We start from the raw sequence: 21,242 nt of genomic DNA, 5'->3' as shown, positions 1-21,242 counted from the left end.
GCAACTACTGGGCGGGTCCTGGAATAAAAAAAAAAAAAAGGATTTACATTTAGTATTCTTTGATATAAAACTAAAAATACCTATCAGGAATGTTCCGGTCAGTAGTATGAGGTGAAATGGACCACATTTAACCAATTGTATTTTTTTATTATCAGAAGAACAGTCGATTTCAGAGTGACTGAGTTGAAATGTGTCAGAAATGCAATAAGCCACATTGGAAGATCCATGAGGTCTGTTTTAGTTTACTAGTCTTAAAGCCTGTGTGGAGAAAGGAAACTAGATTTGAAGAATTCCTGCAAATGTTAGCTTTTGCTCATAGATTTGTGTCTGAACAATCAGTCTTATAGGCTGATACTGATGAAAATGTTGAATCTGTATGGGTTTGGAATTATTTTCCGTATCTGTCATAAGTAAAACAGATGGTAAAACTAGTCTTAAAAGCAACTACAATGCCTTTGTCATTATACAGAACCTGACAATCCAATCATTAATAAAGTCTATAATAATGTCAGTATTGGTTTAGCATTGGATATCGGGTAGTACTTCCGACTGTAATGGCAGGATTATGCTAATAAAATAAATAGAGCTGAAAAAGCTCTATTTCCATCTGTTACAATCAATATCATGATGAGATAGTTAAGCACATGGTACACCATAAAATATATGTAATTAATATTATTAGTAGTAATATGTAGTATATATGTTACAAATATATTAATTATACAGTAGTTTCTGAATGAAGAATGGATCTTCTTTTTGACAGTTAACAATAGTTTAAATGTGTTGTCTACTCAATGGATTATTGTGCCTCTAATCTGAAAAGAATAATTACACAGCAAAATTGGACTACTTTTTTTAATACCCTTTGGGCAGTTTAGACACAGAGCACAGACATGTTCCATCTTTTTAAATTAATTGTCAAGGTGGATCTGCATTTCATTTAACTCTCATTTTGCTTAGTTACACTGTAGGAGTTTTGCTAATGTCTTCCTGAATACTGCCCTTGACCGGTTTGGGAAAGCTTTTTTTTTTTTTTCCCCCTTCCAAATAAATCTACAACAGAGCTGCTCCCAAATGGTGCACTCACAGCCACATGGTGCTTGTTTACTTGATCCTGCAAAGTTTGCAAGGCTGTAGGGAGTCCCATTTCCTATTTTTGAGCTTCAAGAGGTTGCTCATAGCCACCCTCCAGGCACCCTTTGGGACTTCCTGAATCAAAGCGGACTCAGCAGTGGTCCCTGACCCAGAACTCCCTGGAATTGTGAACATGGACTAGTCATAGAGGATAGCATGCAAGTCAAATCAAGTTCGAGTCCTAAAGGGTCTGTCTCTTTTAACCAGCAGAGTAATATGAGCATTAAGAAAGTACTTGCACAACACATTAAATCCATTCAAACAATTAATTAAACTGAAAGTGATGTATATTACATGATCTATAGTGTACTGGCACACAATGTTATGAGAAGATACTGCCGAACGGATGTTTATTCATTTTATTTATCAATGGAAAGTTGACAAATTTGCTGCTCCTTGTATTAAACAAGTTAGTTCTCATTATCTTTTGCTCATAGAAACACTCGGCACAAGTGTTTGCATGAGTAATGACATGCACGTTTGTGACTGTCATTCAGCACCTCAGCATGGTGAACCACTGTGAAAACACTACACTGAACACAACAGGCAGCAAATACTCACTTGTAAAACTCTCAGCCCTCGATCACTCGCACATCTCAACCCTGTCACCAAAGTGTGAACTTGGAGGAGGTCTGCAGGATTTAGAGTCCCATTTGGGACAGGGACATAACTATTGTTTTTTTTACCCAGCTGTTTTTATTCTGAACCAGGAAGGATTTTTATCACTATTTAAAGCATATAATCTGGTCCCCCCCCCTGCCCCCCTTTGGCAGGACTTTTACAGCTTCCTCTTTAACTTGTAATTCATGAATACTTTTCAGAAGGACAGCCTCAAGCACAGTCGTGCAGTTGAGTTGCCTTCTCAGAAGCAGCTTTGTGTGAAATAAAAATTCCAGCTAGTTTTTCTGGCCAGTGAAAGGCTGGGCCAGGTTTGGCCAAAAACATGGTTAAATACATTTTAGGGTTATGAGGACAGGAGCAGAGTGTACTGCCAATGCGTTGCATCTCTGCTTTGGTTCTTCCATAGGGAGGAGAAAAGGTCTGTAACGCTCTAAAATCCCAGACAGCGAGTGTTAAATTGCAGAGAAGACTTGTGAACGCTGGAAAGACGATCTGAGCCTCTGGAGGACGTCCAGACTACGATTGCTCAACACTGTCACTGCCTCATTCCTCGGATTCCGAGAGCTTCCTCTTTTCTTGTGACTTCTTGAACATACTGTGAAAGAGGGAGAGAAAGGGTAATCAGAGTGGAACAGAGGGAGTACTTGAAGAGGAAAAGCTTTCCTAGCTCAGAACATCTGTGTCCATGCAAACAGCACGGAAGTGATTGGCTCTGCCATACAAGAACTCTTTTATAATGTGAAGAATAGGGCTATCTAACCGCCGCAGTAAAAGCCTGTCCAAATATCCCCCAAGATTTTCTCTGGTATGCGTGGTCTTTCAATGGGAACCTGTTTCCGGCCTAATTAAGGTTTTATATTTAAGTTATGCACATATCTGATTAAATGTGTGGGAATGTAAAAAAGTTTTTGATTATAAGCGGTGCTGAGGCAAAGCATGTTTCTCAAAAGCTTGTATCTGTTTTGCGGTTGAGCGTTAAATACCGTTGTAAAATCTCACATGAAGTGTATTTATTAATACACAGTTTTGGTTTTGTGTGCCCAATATAGAAGTATTTTACCTCCGAGTTGTAGTAGGGATCTGCCCGGCACACACACATAACACGCCTTGCAGGTTTGACGCAGTGTTGTCATTCTTTTCCTGTTGCTTACTTTTCATTCCCAGACGTGCCTCTCTGGCTGGTTTGCATGTAAGGACCTTGGCATGCAAGTGGTTTCCTGTGTGTGCGTGTGTGAGCAAGCTCGCTCGCGCGCGAGCGTGTGTGTGTGTGTGTGTGTGTGTGTGTGTGTAATCCCATAGGGAAGGGAAAGGTTGTATTTGCAGTGTAGAGCTTGTCATGAGGACTATAAGGTTTCTGCTAGGCACGCTGATAATGGCTGCTTCTTTTTCCTGCTTGCAAACATGCATACATACATTGTAAAAGCCGTGCGTGTTTTAATGGAGATTAACAACTAAACAAAGCAAAACCTACCAGGAAGCTCAGCAGTATGTATGCCTTGTACACACAGAGTCGGCTTTTCACCTAGTGTGCATAGAGCTCTCCTGGTTTGTGAAAAGAGGTGAGAAGAGTCGAGGATAGAGCATAGTAGAGCAAGATATTCATCTTCATTCAGCCCTGACAGTGTGGAGTTATTTAGTTTGCAGTCAGGAATCAGGACTTATTTGTACAACAAGCTACTTCAGTTTGCTCATTTTAGACAAATGGGTAGGGTTATTTTCTTAGAATAGGAGCAGTGTTTTGGTTTTATATGCAAGTTCTATTTATAAATGAGTAGCTAGGAAATACGAGTAGTAGTCAGACTGCCCAGGCTCGAGGCTCGTCAGACTGGCTTTGTGTAGGCCGAACATGTATTTGTTTTAATGGTCGTCTTTTAACGCATCATAAATCTGTGTAGCATTCTCAGCCCTGCCTTTATCCTTTTTTTTTTGTTGTTGAATGTGAATAAAAATGTTACAGCTTTAAACATGATCAATCTCTCTTCAATTAGCAAGAATGCTTTCAATGACATTCACGATCTTTTTGTCAGCTCTAAAGGAATTCATTCTAAATGCAGTTGGCGTATGAATATTCATTTTTAAACACAGCACTGTTGAACGCCTGCATTTATATGCGCATTGCTTATGAACCAAACGTACACACGTGTGGAGCGGCGGCTTTCAGCACAAAGCTTGTTGGTCTAAGCATTTGAGCAGAGTTGTCTAACCCGTGCTTGTGCTTTTAACACACCCTACATTGTCAGATCTAGCAAGCCATACTGGAAATTAATTTTATTTGTTAATCAGACAGTAAGAAGTGCAGCTTTGTAATATGAACTTTGGGCCTAATTTCTCAATCTTTTGCTAAAGGTATATCAAGTTCAAGTTTATTTCTATAGCGCTTTACACAATGGGCATTGTCTCAAAGCAGATTTACAGAACTTAAAAGTTATATTAATATACATGTATTGTATATGTATATAAATCCTGAAAAGATATTTTTAACCCTGATTAATTTCCTTCATTCCGAATGTAGCGTGTTGTACATTTAGTGAGGGCCACAAATTTCAGAGAGCTAAAAATGATTAAGCATAAATCTACGAAGAGAGCAGCTCAACCACAGGCTCAAACGAACTGTTTTTAATTGTAAAGGGCACCATTTCTTTTGTCCTAATTCAGTAGTTTGTCTTAGTAGTTGTCACTTCACAAGATTTCACAATTTCTTGCTAAATTTGTGTTAAGTATACAGAAGCTCAAAAGTATATACATTTAACTCTGCAGTGAAATCAGTATCATATTGTGGTAACTCGTGTCAATTATACAAGCTGGTCAATCCAGGCTTAAAGCAGCAAGTGCAAATTTAGGATATAAATTCAAGCAAGCGGAGGATTTTCATGAATATCATCTCTTGTGTAAATGTTCCTGTAAATGATTTACAATTAAATTTGTTATATCGAGCTTGGTCAATTAAGTTCACATATTTTGCACCTGCCATTTTGGGCATCATGTGCCATCTGGCAAATACTGAGCATGAGATATAGTTAAATGCAATGCCTCTTGGGCTGTTTAACATCACCATGTGTAACATAAGCAACCTTAATAGTTATAAGCCGTTATAAAAGTTATATGGTCGATTGGATAAAAGTAAGCATGGCAGTGATTCTTAGATTATCCGCCTCTTCTTCTTCCTGTTTAGCTACACACATTAAGTTTTAATGTAACACGTGCGGATCTGTAAATCCGCATTTCAGAGTCAGATTGTGGGTAACTATCCCACCCCCATATGCATTAGGATGACTACACTAGCCCTTTTACAGTAAGCTCAATCAATATGACACACCCAGGTTTCATTTCTTCTTCGATACACAAATAATAATTGCACTAGTGATGAGCAGGATTAGTCCGTGGCTTTCCTGCATCTTCTTTTGTTGTCATTTTTGATATTCCCAATAGTCTTACTCTTGATTGACACATTATTTAACTGTCCAAAATTACACAGCGTTGCAAATATTCTCCCCATGTCTATTTCCACTTTTTTCTTTCTCACTACCAGATCTAAGGGTTTTCCTTTCACGCCCATGTGTTCTGGTGTGTCTTCGCTCTAACCGTGTTTTGTTTTTCTGTCACTTTTGGCAGCCCCCCGTTGGCCCGTCGTCTCAGCCCATGGCTCCCCCGAGTCCCGGAACCAACAGCAGCACCAATCAGAGCAGCAGCAGCAGCACGGCAGGTTGGGAGCAGCTTAGCAAAACCAACCTGTACATCCGCGGCCTGCCCCCAGCAACCACCGACCATGACCTGGTCAAGCTCTGCCAGCCGTGAGTACACAACTTCCTCTCATTAGCCCCCCTATTGATCGGATATTGATTCGTAATACTTCTTGGTGAATGTGAGACTCAGGAGAACCTTGGAACGAATATTAGCTTCATATGAAGGCAATAATGCTTCCATAGGCTTGTGTGTGTTAGTGGAATGGACAAAGAGATTGGAGTGAAGCCTCCTGCAGATCTGAACAACTGGCTGTGACTCATTAATCCCAATTGCTCTCTGAGAGGAATGAGCTGCTATGAAATGGAGATCGATTACAGCTCGAGGAAGAGAATATGGCCTCAAATACACAAACATCAGTCTTGTGTATCAGCACGGCTCCAGATCCCACCCACTGAGTTGTGTATATGGTTATAATCAGTTCAACCACAATGCAGTGGTTGGTGCTTTTGTTAAAGCTGCCCAATAGATGCGAAACCCGCACCATACAAATAGTACAACTGTGCATCACTGGTTGTAATGAAATGTAAAAATACAATCAGTGGTATATTACTGTGATTTTGCAGCAGAGTTAACAGGGTTGGAAGTCAGCGCCTGGGTGTTACAGTAGTCATGAATATGAGAGGATGTCGAGGCACTTTTTTTTTGTAGCGTACTGCCCTTTCATTTTGCTTGAATGCCACAAATGCAGCCCGCTTCTTTCAGCATTAATATGCTACAACTTGCTTTTTCAGAAGTCTCAACTAGAGGGAATGTGATGAATAAATGATAAGTTATAATGCCTTGCTGAGCGTGATATGGGATCTTATGAGAATATTGCATTTTAAAACAGAAAATGAAAAACTACATTGCTGGCTGCAAATAAAAAAAAAGGGAAGTTCAAAGGTAGTGGAAAGAAATATGGCCACAGGCTCACCGACTTCCTGAAAACCTTCTGCTGTGATGTAAAAGGCCTCCATTACCACCTAGTCATTGTGATTTTATATCTTTGCTTGGCCAGCAAAGTTACGTTTTAAAATATCATTCTTCCATTGCCAACGTCTCTGTCAACCACCAGGTTTCTACACATGTACACGTACGCACGCACGCACGCACACACACACACACACACACACACACACACAATGCACACATACACTTCCAGATTATTAGATGTTGACTTTACAGCCGATTCAATCGCTTTCTTCTTCCTCTTTAGCTTTCCTATAGAGAGTTTTCTTCGAAGGGGACGAAGACAATTTCATGTTCCACATTATTGAGAAAGTGAAGTTTCTCGCTTCCTGAGGTGTAACTAGTTCACCTAATGTTTCAGTTTTGCCTTATGGCATATTTGCATAATTTAAAAAGTTACTCAATAGCTTTAGAAGACAAATGAAACTAAGGAACAGATTGATTGAGATTTTAATCACTAGCAATTGCCTTTGACTCGCTTACAATACCGGACATGTCTGTACAATTAAGAATGACCATTTAAAGTTGTGGATTAGTGTGAAGTAAGGCCCAGGAATTTGGTCTCCAAAGCAATGGCTGCATTTAGCCTAATCCTATTCTGAAATTGCCAAAGCAATTTCCCCTTTGACCTTTTAATTCCTACTATACAAGGTAGAAAAGACGGCGTGCTTGGAGTCATTCTCATTTTCTGAGCGGAAGAGAATTATAGTCATTGCACATCGATTTCAGAGTTTGCCGTACAAGTCCCTGTATAGATTTAAACTATAACATATTCTAATGAGCGCATGAATTAAAGCAGTGCTTTGTCTGGCAACTGGAACAGCTGTCAGAGTTGCTGTTAAAAAAATAAATAAACCAACACTTTATGAAAGATCAGATAGAATTCTACATTGATATAGATTCTACAGTGCTGTAATAATTCGATATACATCTCAGTTAAAATGTCATGAATAATAAGCAAGTTATCCAATATTCTGTGTGTATAATATGATTTGTACTTGATCTGTAATACTGCAGACGGATAGCATCAGTGTTTTGTATTTTTCCAAGTCTTAATTTGCATGTAGAACTTGTAGTGTTGTATAAATCATATCAATCTTAACCTCTGTCTCCAAAAAGGAGTCACTAAAGGAAGCATACACTAGGGCTTTTTAGCACCGTAGCCATGAAAAAAGTTTTTAACTGGCTTGTCTTTATCTTAGGCAATTTATGAGTAAACAGCATTCAAGCTTATATGTGTAGCTCACTGTGGATTAACAGTTGCTTTTTAAATTGTACCAATATTTGTGTTGAGGTTAATTACTTCTTAAATAACAAATGCAAACTTTATAGCTAATATGTACAGCTTTTTGTAAGCACACTTTGTCTTGTTGTTGCAGGATTTCTGTAGAGATTGTGTAGGGCAGGCAGTTCAGTGTGTGACTCTGCCTTCACAGGTATAACGCTCGGTTCTGAGAAACATGACGCTCTCTAGTGAAAGATTGCGCAATCTGATGCCGTGACCCCAAACAGAAAGTGTCAAACTTCTACTTCTATTTGCTCTACTGTTTGTTTTTTGTTTTTTTATACCAGAGAGAAGCTCTGTGCCATGTGTCTTTTGTGTGTGTAAGTGTGTGTGAGTATCTTATTGGATAGTAGTATGACCCTGAGCAATGTCTATAGAAATCAATAAGCACATAGTGAATAGTAACAGGAGCCTGTATTAGGCTGAGTAATAGAATGAAGGACAGGAATGGCAGGTGAGTTGTTGTTGCGTTGCATTGTTCTCCCTGCTGCCACTCTGGCTGGGACGACACCCTATCTCCTTCCCTCAGTCCACACTAGCCCCTGCAATCCAATTCCAATGGATTTTTTGTGAAAGCTAATGGAAACGGGGTAATGGGAAGGGTTGGTCTTTGAAGCCCCCACCACACACCCCCTTGTCTTTCAGCAAAGCAGAAAATAAGGTTTTCAAAAATATTTTTGGAGAGAATTCAGTAAAGAAATTCAGGACCATTTTGTAATTGCACTGTCAGTCAAGGATTTTTTTTTATTTACCGTATAGCCCTTCCCTAGATTTTATGAATGATATTCCAATTTGGTTTGGGGTAAATGGGGGTTTGAGGGGTAATGTAATGATTGATTTACAATGAGCCAGTGGAAAACCCCCTTATTCTCCTGGCCTTGAAGCCAGCATAGGCAAGCAGTAGGTCATGGCAGCCGGACGATGCCGCACTGGCACAGGCTTTAAAGGTCATTCTTTATAATTGGATTTCAAATCACATAATGGTTTTGGTGTTTGGATATTAATTGGAAGAGCTTAATTTCCTGTTTCCCAATAAAGTTCAGAGGTGAAACGTTCCTTTCATATGTGCCTTATACAACCGTCCTCTGTGTATGACCCCTGGCTCTGCTTTATTTTCCCATGGCAGAGTAGCCAGGAATATTCACTTCAGGAAGAGATGTGGAAATGTACTAAATTAAATCACGACATGATCTGTACGGGTAAATTGATAAGTATGGGTGAAAGCCAGACTGTAGTAGGAATGGGGACAGTAGCGTTTTTTAATGGCATTATTTAAGGCACAATTTACTAATCAACAAGTCTTGCCAAATGGATAAGATTGTCGTAAAATATATTTGACAGATTCACTGAAAATCATTAAAATAAGATGTTAAGTAATGTGGTTAAATAGCTTTTTATTTTTATAAAAGCAGACTCACCCTTATTTTTACTTCTAATGCCATAAACCTCCAGTACTTCACAGCCTGTCACCTTTAAATCTAACAAATGTATGATCTTGATTGGTTTATCATGTTATCTTTAATAATAATAAATAAATAAAAATTCAAGCAAAGCAATAGGGACATTTTTGGACATTTGGATTGTAATGATTATTTCATTGACCTTTTTTTTTATCATTATTAGTGCATTTACTCTGCAAAAAAAGGCAACTGTGTTATGTTAACCACTCACATATAAGCATTTGGAACTGTCATAAAATATGTATGACAATATTACATACACCATGTCCAGCTAAACCTGTATGAATAAATCATAGGGTACAAAGTACTTCTCTTAGGCCTATTTATCGATGTTCTCAAATAGATTGTTGGTAGATGTTGGTAGTTGTGTGTTAGGGCTGGTGACTTAAAGAACTGCCAAATACCTAGAGAACCTGTACATGCTATAAGACACATACTGAGACTTCCTTTAACACACAGAATGAAGTATGTCATGTGGTCTAAACCAGAATAAAAACAATACCTGGTGTGATGCATGTGAGTCATTATTCTGCATTCTGTGAGCGAGTTTTCTATACACGACTTTTGTTTACTATCCCAGTAATTAAATATATCACACAATTTAAACTAGGTTATTATATGTATGTATATTATGTATTATGTATTTATATGTAACATGCAAACTCTCAAATTGATATACCTTCATATCTCTCTTTCATTTTTTTTTTTTTTTTTACTGCATCAGTTCTTGATTCAATTTCATTTCCAGTATAACATTAAACGAATAGGTGGGTAGTTTTATTGACTGCAATGGTTAGTCTTTCTGCTTTGACTCTCTAATGTAGTTTGCACTCTCACATAGAAGGCGCTCCAAATTGCATATTCATTATTCATTGCACGTCTGTAACATGCAAACCTCAGGTTAGTAAATCATTTTCCACATTCCTTTCTGGTGTTACCAAGTTTCCATGTGTTTTTCAGTAGATCACGACAGAAGAGTCTGAGGCACCATGTGATTGCTTCCAATTTAGACTACTTTCTCATTTATCTTGTGCTTGAGATTTTAGTTGATAATGTGCAGATTTTATTCGCTGTCAAGTTTCCAATGCAGTTCTGTGTGTATGGGACTTTCCCCACACAGGCAACCCTGTGTGTTGTCAAAACAGAGGAATTGCATTTCTCCTCCTAGCAATTCCATAAGCACTTCTCTTGATCCAAAAGAAAAAGTCATTAATCTTCTCCAAATGATAACTACTCAATGGTATTGTTTCTACCCTAAGTAGATCTACTAGTGTTTACACACGGTTAAATTGCATAGCGTGTGCGCGTATGTGTGTTTTCCTTAATAATAATACAAACAAAACTGACAGGTCTAATAGCTTTCGAATATTCCCTTTTAATTATATTACACCTGCATGCAGATGGGAGAATAATTACATGGAAAAACACTTGGTTCTGGTTTGGGTTTTCATGGCTTAGGTCTGCTTATAAATCAATGCGAAGTTTCAGTCCTGATGGAGAGGTCTCTTCCAGTGTGACAAAAGCACCATTCACAGGGCACGAGAGCGCACTGAACTGTTTGAGTATGAAAATGAGGTAGATGATATGCTATGACCTTTACAGTCACTAGATCTCAACCCAGCTAACACTGTAAGCAGTTCTAGAGGCCTGTAGTGTGCCAGCACTTTAGTAAAAAACTGTATGTTGATTTTTCCCTCTGAACTTTGTAGAAAGGGTGGAATTAGTCATATGTTCATGTTATTTCTTAACAGTTTAGGAATGTTATCTTGAGATTGGAGAGAAAGAGTAGAAAACGTGGTTCCTTTCCAAATCGGAAAATGTTTTGCAATCGGACTGCACTTGCCCTCTGGTCCCATGTTTAAACTGCTATTATTGCAGTAGGGTAATCAGTTTGGAAGATCAAATGATCATACACCTTTGCCATGGTGGCCTTCATCTGGAAATGTTTACCCTGATTGTTTTGTTTCATTTGGAGTTGGGTGGTGTGTGGCCACCTGGCTCTTTTCTGAGGGGAAAAAACCTCACTTTGGCTCTTTGGTTTTGGATTCAATGCTGGCTTCATTTTTCAGGCCAGACAGCTTTAGTGATACGGCTCTGATGGGTTTCCTGTTTGTGGCCCTGACTCTGCTGTGCCATGCTGCGCTTTTGATCTTGTAGATGTAGCATTAGCCAGGAAATGTGGCTCCAAATTAGATCTCGTGACAAAAGGAAGTGCGTTTGGCATTCTATATCCTTGGCTTTGAAGAATGGAAATTTTTTAAGCTTGTGTTTGTGTCCACTTTGTCCGAAGGTCAGATTTCTTTATCCAGCACAGATCAGTGCTTCTTTTGGGGGATGTTTCGGTCTAGAAACAACCTCTTGTGTCTCATGTTTGTGCGATGATGTCATTAAGCTTTATGCAAGCTGTGTTGTTTCTGTGTGTGTGTGTGTGTGTGTGTGTGTGTGTGTGTGTGTGTGTGTGTGTGTGTGTGTGAGAGAGAGAGAGCGCATGCGTTTGTGTGTGCGCGTGCATGAGTAGGGGGTGGAGTGTTGTAAGATAGACTCCAGCTGTCTGCTGTTTCAATTCATACACCAACACTGTTCTCTTTGTTCTTTTCACAGTTACGGGAAAATAGTATCAACGAAGGCCATCCTGGATAAGACTACAAACAAATGCAAAGGTGTGTATGTTCTGCCATGCCCTCAGCAAGCACCCCTGTCCACACATTTTTCCCACTCTTTTTCCCTACGAGCTAAATGAATACTTGCAGAACAAACTAAAGCGCAGAATACAAAATTGTGCCATATGGTGGGTGCAGACTGAGTGATTCGAATGTACAAATTTTATTTAACTCGGGTGTAATATGCGGCGAAGGTATTGTGTGCTATTTTAAGTTAATACAAACATTAATTCAAAGGTGAGCACTGCAGAAATAACAGCAGGCCTCTGTTTAATGTTTAAATTTGTATAGCCTGATCAAACAGCGGTGCTTGCAGAATTCGGAAAGTCAGTGCCAGCGCCGGTTTCCATAAGTTATACAGACTTCACTGCCCTGTTCTGACTCATGACTTCTTGGCTGCTGTGTGGGCAAGCACGAGTAAATGTATGACTCTGTCAATGCTCTGCTATGTGAGGCTGGGTGGATCAGGAAACAGGTCCCAGGCCTTTACACTGAGAGGGGGAGTGTCCTCTGTCACAGGTCCGGGGACTTACTGCTGTTGTTTCTGATTCGGACCTTTGAAGTGCATCCAGGGTGGGGGTGATGCAAGAGAGAGATGGTGGGAGGTAGATTGAAGGTGGCATAGTTCAGAATCTGGATCAATTCCTGGGTTTGGCACCTCTGGAACAGCGCTGCACCTCGCCTCGGTAATGTGGATTATTTATGCGCTGAGTAATCTCAGTCCTCCTGAGAAGACTGACAAGTGTGTGTGTGTGTGTGTGTGTGTGTGTGTGTGTGTGTGTGTGTGTGTGTGTGTGTGGCATGCATGAACTGTAATTCTATCCCTCAGTTGACTCAGTGTGCTCAGCTGCCAACCAAGAGGTTATATCTCTATCTGTAGCTTAAAATCTGTCCACAGTACAGACACAATGGAACCTGTGGTGATCTTTTGATCTTGTGTTCTGCACTCATACAGCAAATCCTTCACAAGCTCAACTTTCTCTTTCGTTTACACCTACGACAGATTAGCTCGATGCAGTCCGGTTTCTATAATTGCACTGTTGTTTTAAGAGAAGAGAAGTCTTGGCTTGCCATTGCAGATTTCTAATTGTATAATACTTACTCATTTCTCATGTTTTACCTCTGCAACTCAGTCCCAGAGTCAGTAGTTGTAATTGGCTGAAAGAGCGGTTGTTCTGACTGTATTTGCATTTGGGTGTGTTTGCAGTTTAAATATGGCAGTAAACACTGTGCCCCTACAGATTCCACAGCACACAGAGGTGACCTGACTGACTTACAGAATGTAGAAATACAATCAAAATCTGTAACATTCACACCAAAATAACCTAACTAGGGAAATCAGACGATGAAACACATAGCCCCCTTGGATGGATTCAGGTATCCAGAGATAAAAATTGCATTTCTAGCTAGGAATCTGCAGCTAATCAGCTCAGAGAGACCAATCCTAGTCTGTAACAAAAGTATATTTTACAATGAAAGAGGTCTGCAAGTGGAGTTCTATGTCTTGTTCTGCCAGACTAATAGTTTTTAGATTTATTTAACTCCTCAGCTGCATTGTACCAAACTGCTTTCCCAATTCCTACCCTCTAGCAAGTCCCCTTATATATGACAGATAGCACTTGAGGAAGTGATTGATTTTTTTTTTTAACCACTGCTCGTGTAACATTAAATATTATATACAAGTCCATATTGGCTAGTATTTCCATCCTTCCCATGTTATGCTGGAAACATCTTGAGTTACAATAAGAATGTAGTCATGAGCATGTGGACTAGTTTCTGTTTTATCAGCCTGAGGCAATGAGACCTGCACTGCAAATACAGTCTGAGTTCAGTGCAGATTCCAAACGGTTGTTTTCTGCTGTCCTGTGTTTGTTACCTGCTTATTACATTTTACTTATATTATACAGTTTATAGTTTAGCTGTGATTGATGTATTTTAGTAAAGCGGGTGGATTTTGGTGGATTTTAATAATGTCTCTTGTAAGACATTGTGGAAGAAAGAGATAATCCTGTTTTCGTTCTCGCACATAGCCCACACTGGGTACAAGTCTGATGCGTTTATTATACATGTTGCCAGCATGTTGTTTCATAAAGGGTTTAGAAGCAATAAAACAATTACAGTAATAAATTATGTATATCAGCCATAACATTAAAACCAGTGACGGGTGAAGTGAATAACATCAAGTATATTATTAGAATGGCAGTTGATGAAAGCAGGAAAAATGGGCAAGTGAAAATATCTGAGCGCCAATAATTGAGGGCCAAATCGTTGTGGCTAAACAAATGGGTCAGAAGATCTCCAATGCAACAAATTGGTGAAAAGGCTAGACGGAGAGATCTTGTGGACTCTATATCTGGATGGGTCCGAGCTGTTTTGGGGCCACAAGTTAGACTTCCCCAGTACTACCCAATACTGGGCAGGTGGTTTTAATGTTATGGTTGATCAGGTTTCTTTACCTCTTAAATAATCACCAACACAGTGATCGAGCTTGTTAAGACTGATTAATCAATCAGTGCATTGATTAGTCTCTTGATTTCACCTGTCAGTCTGCTAATTAACTAATTAGCTAATTAACTTTTGCCATTAACAAATGGAAAGATGTCATTAGCAGCTTTGCATTCACAGTTTTCAGTCCAGCGTATGTCAGAAAACCTCTCCTGAATGGTCACATCACGTTGAATGTGTTTGCCATTAGGTATCTATTAGGCACAGGTTTATGTAAGTAAATGAAACCATTGTATTGTATTAAAACAGTCATATAAATCTTATTTAATGCTCAAATGTTTTAAAACGAATCAAATATGAGTATCACGTTATCAGATTTACACACTGACCATAGTATCAGCCACCAACATTAACTCATAGTTTGATGTTTTTATTAGACTTATCACATGTCCTCATGCTGTCATCATGCATGACATAAATACATCACAGGGCTCCAGACTGCAACTTAGTCACATTTGCGACAAGAAATATAACTTTTACCGAGTAATATTTTTGCCGAGATCGTCACCTGCGACCATATAAATGTACACGTTATGACCGTTTAATCTGCATGTTATGAATTTTATGTGCGTGTTCTGTGAGGAAAGGCCTATCACATAATTTGACGCAATGAACTGACGCATGCGCCACCTACGCTTAAATTAAAGTGCCGTAATAACCAGACAGTTAAAGCAAAGCTCAAATTTCCGCATCAGAAAAACATGTAAAAACTAAAAATACCAGACTTTTTCAAACAGTCTCCATCTCTGTGCCACACTTCCGCTGATGACACATCTGTTAGTAAAAAAAAGCAGGCTGCGGTTGTGCCAGCATTGGAGAGAGGGACAACAACAGACACACTTAGGACCATCTTTCTATAGCTAATCGAAACTGATTTCATTACCGGAACAAATCATTTTTTTAAAAAAAAGAGAAAAACACGGTCAAAGTCAAAAGTCAAAAGCAGAAAAATGTTAATGATCACATAATCGAGACAAGCACGCCACAGAAAACGCTGTTAGCGCTCGCAGTGTCTAATGCAGTTGTTCGGACCGCATGCCAAAAATAAAATTTTTAAAGAGCTGAAAATTAAATTCAACACCACCTATATGATCGTTTCAGTTCTTGGGCCATGCTGTAAAAAGATGGCAGATGTGCACACAAGTGTTTTAAATTTTTTTATTCTTGTGTGGCACTAAAAAAATATAATTTGGCGCCTGTTGTTTTTCTCAATGGCTCCTTAATTGATTTTTATTTTCTGGAGCCCTGCTTCAGCATCACTATGATGCTGATCTAAGGAAGTTTTTCCTTGCCCCAGTCGCCACGGCTTGCTCATCAGGGATAAATGCACACCATTCACCTTGACTGTTGATTTCTGTAAAGCTGCTTTGAGACAATGTCTGTTGTGAAAAGCGCTATAGAAATAAACTTGACTTGACTTGACTATGAGTTTACACCAGTGAGGGTTAAAAAGTAAACATGACAGACTTTAATAGCTCTAGTTTTAAGGTTCATATTTGGAAACCCCTACTGAATGTTAGGCCTAAAATAAACAGCTGCAAGACTAAACAGCTATATAGTGTAAAGACTGTTTTGGCATGTGCAAGGGTAACATACAATTTGCATGGTATTCATGTTGTGAACCCCGGTGAGAAAAAAAACCCTTGATATTGTGAAAATGTGACAAGCGGTGTTCTCAGGATCAGTTTTTTTGTTGGAGTAGTAGTGTCTCTGAACAGTGGTGTATAGCTGATGAACATTAGATCTTGTTTATTAATCTTACAATCCTAAATATCCAATCTATCATTTCTGTAGCTTGAATAAAAAACTACCACACCACCAAACTGTACACCAAGTTTGAGTTTTCAAAATGTACCTTTAACTACTTGCATTAAGAGAAATACTTTCACAAAGGAATGTCCCCTTGTTAACCTCTGCTATCTGTATTTTGTCCTTTTGAGCTAACTGTGATCTCAGTACAAAATTCTTTAGATACAATCAGATGACTTGTTCTATTTAAAGAGTTCATCTAGTGTTGGGCAAATACTTTCCATAGAGTAATGCTTCTTCTCCTTCTTCTTTAAAAAGTATGAGAATGTGACCTTTTAATGTGTCAGAATATTGATATATATATATAACGAAGTAACGAGTCTACATGATGCACACTGGACTAGGCCAATTTATAGTCAATTTATTTTTATTATTTTTTATTCTTTATTTTTCACTTAATACAAAATATTGAATACAGTATTTCTATTTTTTTTGTAACTTTTATTGTTTATTTAATAGTATTTATAGCTCTTGCCTCATTAGGAGATATGCGTAATCAATAACAAACACAGTAACAACTTACGAACAAATTCATGCTACGAAAGGTGGTTCGGAACGTAACTCGTTCGTAAGGTCGGGAGCGTCTGAACAGATATAATGTGTGTGTACAAATGTCTAATGTAAGATTACGCATACTAAACACAACATAATGTTTTGCTAACACTTAATATGCACCACACCTCAGTCAGGTATGTACTGCAAAAATTCAGAGGCCATATCTTGGTATTCTAGCATTACTTAAAAATGAATTAGGTCCCAAACTGAATGTTTGTTGTTTATTTGTAGGTTATGGCTTTGTGGACTTCGACAGCCCCGCGGCAGCACAAAAAGCCGTCAACGCTTTGAAAACCAATGGCGTGCAAGCACAGATGGCAAAGGTATGAGTACACCTGTTAGACTATCTGTCGTTTCTTCTCTTTTCTCACCGGTTTCACCTGTCATTATCTTGTCTTTATTGTCAGATGAGGGTGGTGTGTGTGTGTGTGTGTGTGTGTGTGTGTGTGTGTGTGTGTGTGTGTGTGTGTGTGTGTGTGTGTGTGTGTGTGTGTGTGAGAGAGAGAGAGAGAGAGAGCTCTTTCTGATGGACATGTGTGAATGGCACAGTAAAAGTCAGTATTTGTATCTTTTTCACATGAATGAGCAATTTTGTAACAGTGATCAGCCAATTCTGTTTTTATTTCTGATTGAATTGAAAGCGTAAAAACAAACAATCTTGTTCTCCTGTAGGCTTACAATTCTGTTTTCCTTTTATTGAAAAGACGTCTTACTGTGACGAATTTGGAAATGTCAACTGGCCTGTTCAGTGCAGAAGGTGTGGTGATGCCTGTTTCTATATATGTCTAAGTTCATGCCTGTGTGAAACAGTACGTGAAAGGTGTACGTATGTCTGTTGTGTGGAGAAAGAAAGGAGAGGAAGAGTACACAGATAGTGTGATGACAGCAGGGTGACGATATCCAGTGGGAATTCTCCCTGGGGACGTGCCTCTCTCTCACTCGTTCAGTCTCACACTCTCTGCACACGGAAATACACAGGAGCCTCTGTGTTCCCCTGACAAGACTCTTCACTTGCTACAAAGCAAAGACTGTTTGAGACGCGCCCAGCTCTGGCACTAACATGAACGCATCCTGTAATGTCACTCTCTACGCACGCACGCACATGCTTTGCAAATAATGCTTAGGTGTTGGCTGCAAATGGCATGATAAAACCACATCTGAGACAATCTGGTATAGAAAGAGAGATCGAAAGAAGGAGGAAGGGAAAGTGACTATTTTCACTTTGGCATCTTCTTAGCAACCTTCACCCCAACCCTCCCCATTTAGAGCTCTCTATTCATTCCTGAAGAGAAGGCACGGTCGGCTGAGAATAAAAACAGATCAGAGACACGAAGGAACGGAGAAACAGAAAGAGGGGGAATGACAGACAGACAAGGGAGGAGGGGCAGGACAGAGAGATATAATAAGAGGAATTATGAGTGGCAACGGGAATTGCAGCTGTGCAGATTTTTCTGTTGGCAAATTTTACTTCCACAATTAAAGCACATTTTAAGTGTGGGTGTGTGTATGTGTGCGTCTGTAGCTCTACTCTCCTCTGTTGTGAGTTAAGCTACAGCAGCAGCACATTCACTGCACTTTCACATAGCTCAGCTAAAGCAGAGGAAGTAAATAATTGGCGGTAGTCTTGGTAACAGGCCCGCCGACGCCATGACATCCAGTCCATATAAAAGCTGAGTTTGGCTGTGTGGAGCTCGACAGGCGGGTACGAGCTGCTGGACTTGCCCCTCACAACCTTTCCCATTTCCAATTAGAGCAGCAGTGTTCGGGGGCCGAGGCAGGCGCGCTTAAGCTTGGCTTTTGTTCTGCACTCACTAGGAAGTGGAGATCTTTCGTTTAACTTTTCTTTTAGAGGTTTTTCCTTTCAGTGGGACAATAAAGAGCCCAGCCTGCATGAACTTAATGAACGCCTTCCCATTCTGCGAGCTGCTCTTGTGTGCCTTGATGGGTTTCATTCTCTAATTTGAAGTCCAGTGTTTGTTTGAAAGGTGTGTAAATAAGAGGGCAGGAAATTCAAGTGGTTCTAGGGAGTTTGTTCAAACACATATTTAGTCATTGATAAAAGCAACGTAAACATACACTATTATAACCACATTGCTCTCGAATTCTAAAATCGGATTGGTCACAAGGGGTTCTGTCAGTAGAATTGGATGTAATTAAGATAATAGGTTTATATTAATGCATTCCTTTAAATGATTGAAATATTATGAATTATTATTATTTAGGGCTGAAACGATTCCTCTGGTAACTAAAAGTAATTCATTGTAAAAATTAAATGAGGCAAATTATTTGCCTCGATGCTTCGTTTAGTCCATTTAACTAAACATGGAGCACTGTTTCCCACGTCCATTATTCCTGACGCACCACCCACTATACACTATACAGAAGAACAGGGAGAAAACAGCGAGGGGCGAGGAGAAGGTTCAGGCCAAAGGAAACAAGAAAGTTTCCAAAGTTTGGGATCATTTCAAACTAAAACCTAAACAAAACACCATACAGTGCGGTTACCATTTCTAAAGTAAACAGTTTTTTTATATTTTTATTTATATACAGTGCATTCAAAAAGTCCCTCTGCAGTGGCCACGTAGAGCAGGTAACGGAGCATGGTTTTAAAGCTGGCGATAAATACACGGATTTAGTTTGTGGAAAATTTCAAGCAGCTTTTCCGGAGACAAGAATACCACTTTGCTATACTGTACAAGATTTATTAAATAAATTAAACAAATATTGTCCCATAACCTACTTTACAAGGCCACTGCGGACTTTTTGAACACACTGTATTTGTATTTGGATGTAATACAGTCATCCTCCGTTTATCACGGTAATTAAGTCCCAAACCCGACCGCGAAAAACAAATGGACACCACTCCAAAAATGCTTATTTTTTAATGTTTGAGCAAGAAATCATCCTCCCACACTCTTTAAACACACACAGAAATTTTGCAAGAATATAGCAAGATGAATTTTATGTAAATTTGTTGAAATATCACATTTGTAGTGAGTACTGTAGTACAGTGCTGTAGCGTAGCCTATGCATAGTTTTTCTGTTTGTTTATCGGTTTAAGTGTCCTATGATGCCAAAAAGGGGGCTAAGTTACAGATACACTGCATTCTTTATTTTCATTGGCTAAATCTGGTGACCTATGTCTTCAACTCCGCCCTTTTTTTGACTACAAACAATAAATAAGCGGAAACCTTTGGTTTCTTGTAATTCTACTTATCTCTTATGATATACTGAAATCGGGATCTTTCGCGAAACAAAGTAGTTGTGTACTTTATAGTTAGGACTGTATGGATGGCATTTATATGCACTGAATGTGTTTAGTTTTTACCGTTTTCCCTCTGCAACTGGATCCTGGACTTCCTGACTGGGAGACCTCAGGGCTGTGTTATTAGCCCACTGCTGTTCACTTTGCTGACTCACGACTGTGTAGCCATGCACAGTTCAAATCACATTATCAAGGTCGCAGATGGCATGACCATGGTGGTTCTCATCAGCAAGGATGATGAGTCAGCATGGCAGAGAACATCATGGGAGTCTTTCTCCCCTCTATCACAGAGATTTACAATACACGCTGCATCTGCAAAGCAAACAGCATTGTGGATGACCCCACACACCCCTCACACACACTCTTCACTCTCCTTCCATCAAAAAAGAGGTTCTGGAGCATTTTGGCCTCACATCCAGACAGTTTTTTCCTTCAAGCCATCAGGCTTCTCAACACACAGAACTGAACTGCACAAACACACACTCAACTGTGTGTTAATGAACTGTACAACCTAAACTCAACACACACTCATTACTTATCTTAATCCAATTCCACCACCCATATTATATTTATATTTAATCATATTATACTGTTTACATGCTGTTTTGCAGCTCTTGACTGCTGCTCTTGCTGTTTTTACACAACATTGTGTTCATGTTTACAAATACACTCTTTTATACAGTTCTCTTTTTCACATTGTACTGTGTATTATACAGTAGGTTTACTGGTCAGCGCTATTATGTGTTTTGTGTATGTCCCACACTGTGTTGTGTTGTCTGTCTGCACTGTCTTTTGTCTGCACTGTTTGCACACGATGCACTTTATGTGGCGAGGACACTTACTTTAGTCCTTAGCTTTGTGTTCTGTTATGTAGCTTTATGTTGTGTGAGGTCACTTGATGTTGTATGTAGCACCAGGGTTCTGGAGGAACGTCGTCTCATTTCACTGTGTTCTGCGTCAGCTATATATGGTTGAAATGACCATAAAAGCCTCTTGACTTGACTTGACACACATAAAAAACTGTGAAAAAATTGCTGTAAAATCATAGCTTTGAAAAATAAGTGTTTTTTATTTATTTCTATCAATGATCCAAATGGAAAGTAAATTAACAAGAGAAATCCAAATAAATATTTGGTGTGACCACCCTTTGGCTTAGAATTCTTCATTTTGCAAACATTTTACACGTGCACAAAGTCAGGGATTTTGTAGGATTAGAGTAGTGGTGGGCCGTTTTACATTTTAGTACATTTTTGTCC

At 39.2% G+C, this 21,242-nt stretch overlaps 1 protein-coding gene across 6 annotated transcripts in view; it reads left to right on the top strand.

The window, feature by feature from the left end:
• LOC124382656 (RNA-binding motif, single-stranded-interacting protein 1) overlaps positions 1–21,242 on the top strand; it is a 56,996-nt gene that overhangs the window by 14,730 nt on the left and 21,024 nt on the right. For all 6 annotated transcript variants that reach the window (XM_046844729.1, XM_046844726.1, XM_046844731.1 and 3 more), the window contains exons 2-4: positions 5,368–5,546; positions 11,794–11,852; positions 16,953–17,044. In XM_046844729.1, the coding sequence (XP_046700685.1) occupies positions 5,368–5,546; positions 11,794–11,852; positions 16,953–17,044 (330 nt within the window). The remainder of the gene's footprint in view (positions 1–5,367; positions 5,547–11,793; positions 11,853–16,952; positions 17,045–21,242) is intronic.

This window comes from Silurus meridionalis, chromosome 3 (genome assembly GCF_014805685.1).
Source record: "Silurus meridionalis isolate SWU-2019-XX chromosome 3, ASM1480568v1, whole genome shotgun sequence".
NCBI lineage: Eukaryota > Metazoa > Chordata > Actinopteri > Siluriformes > Siluridae > Silurus > Silurus meridionalis.
This window is presented reverse-complemented; position numbering and strand designations above follow the sequence as displayed.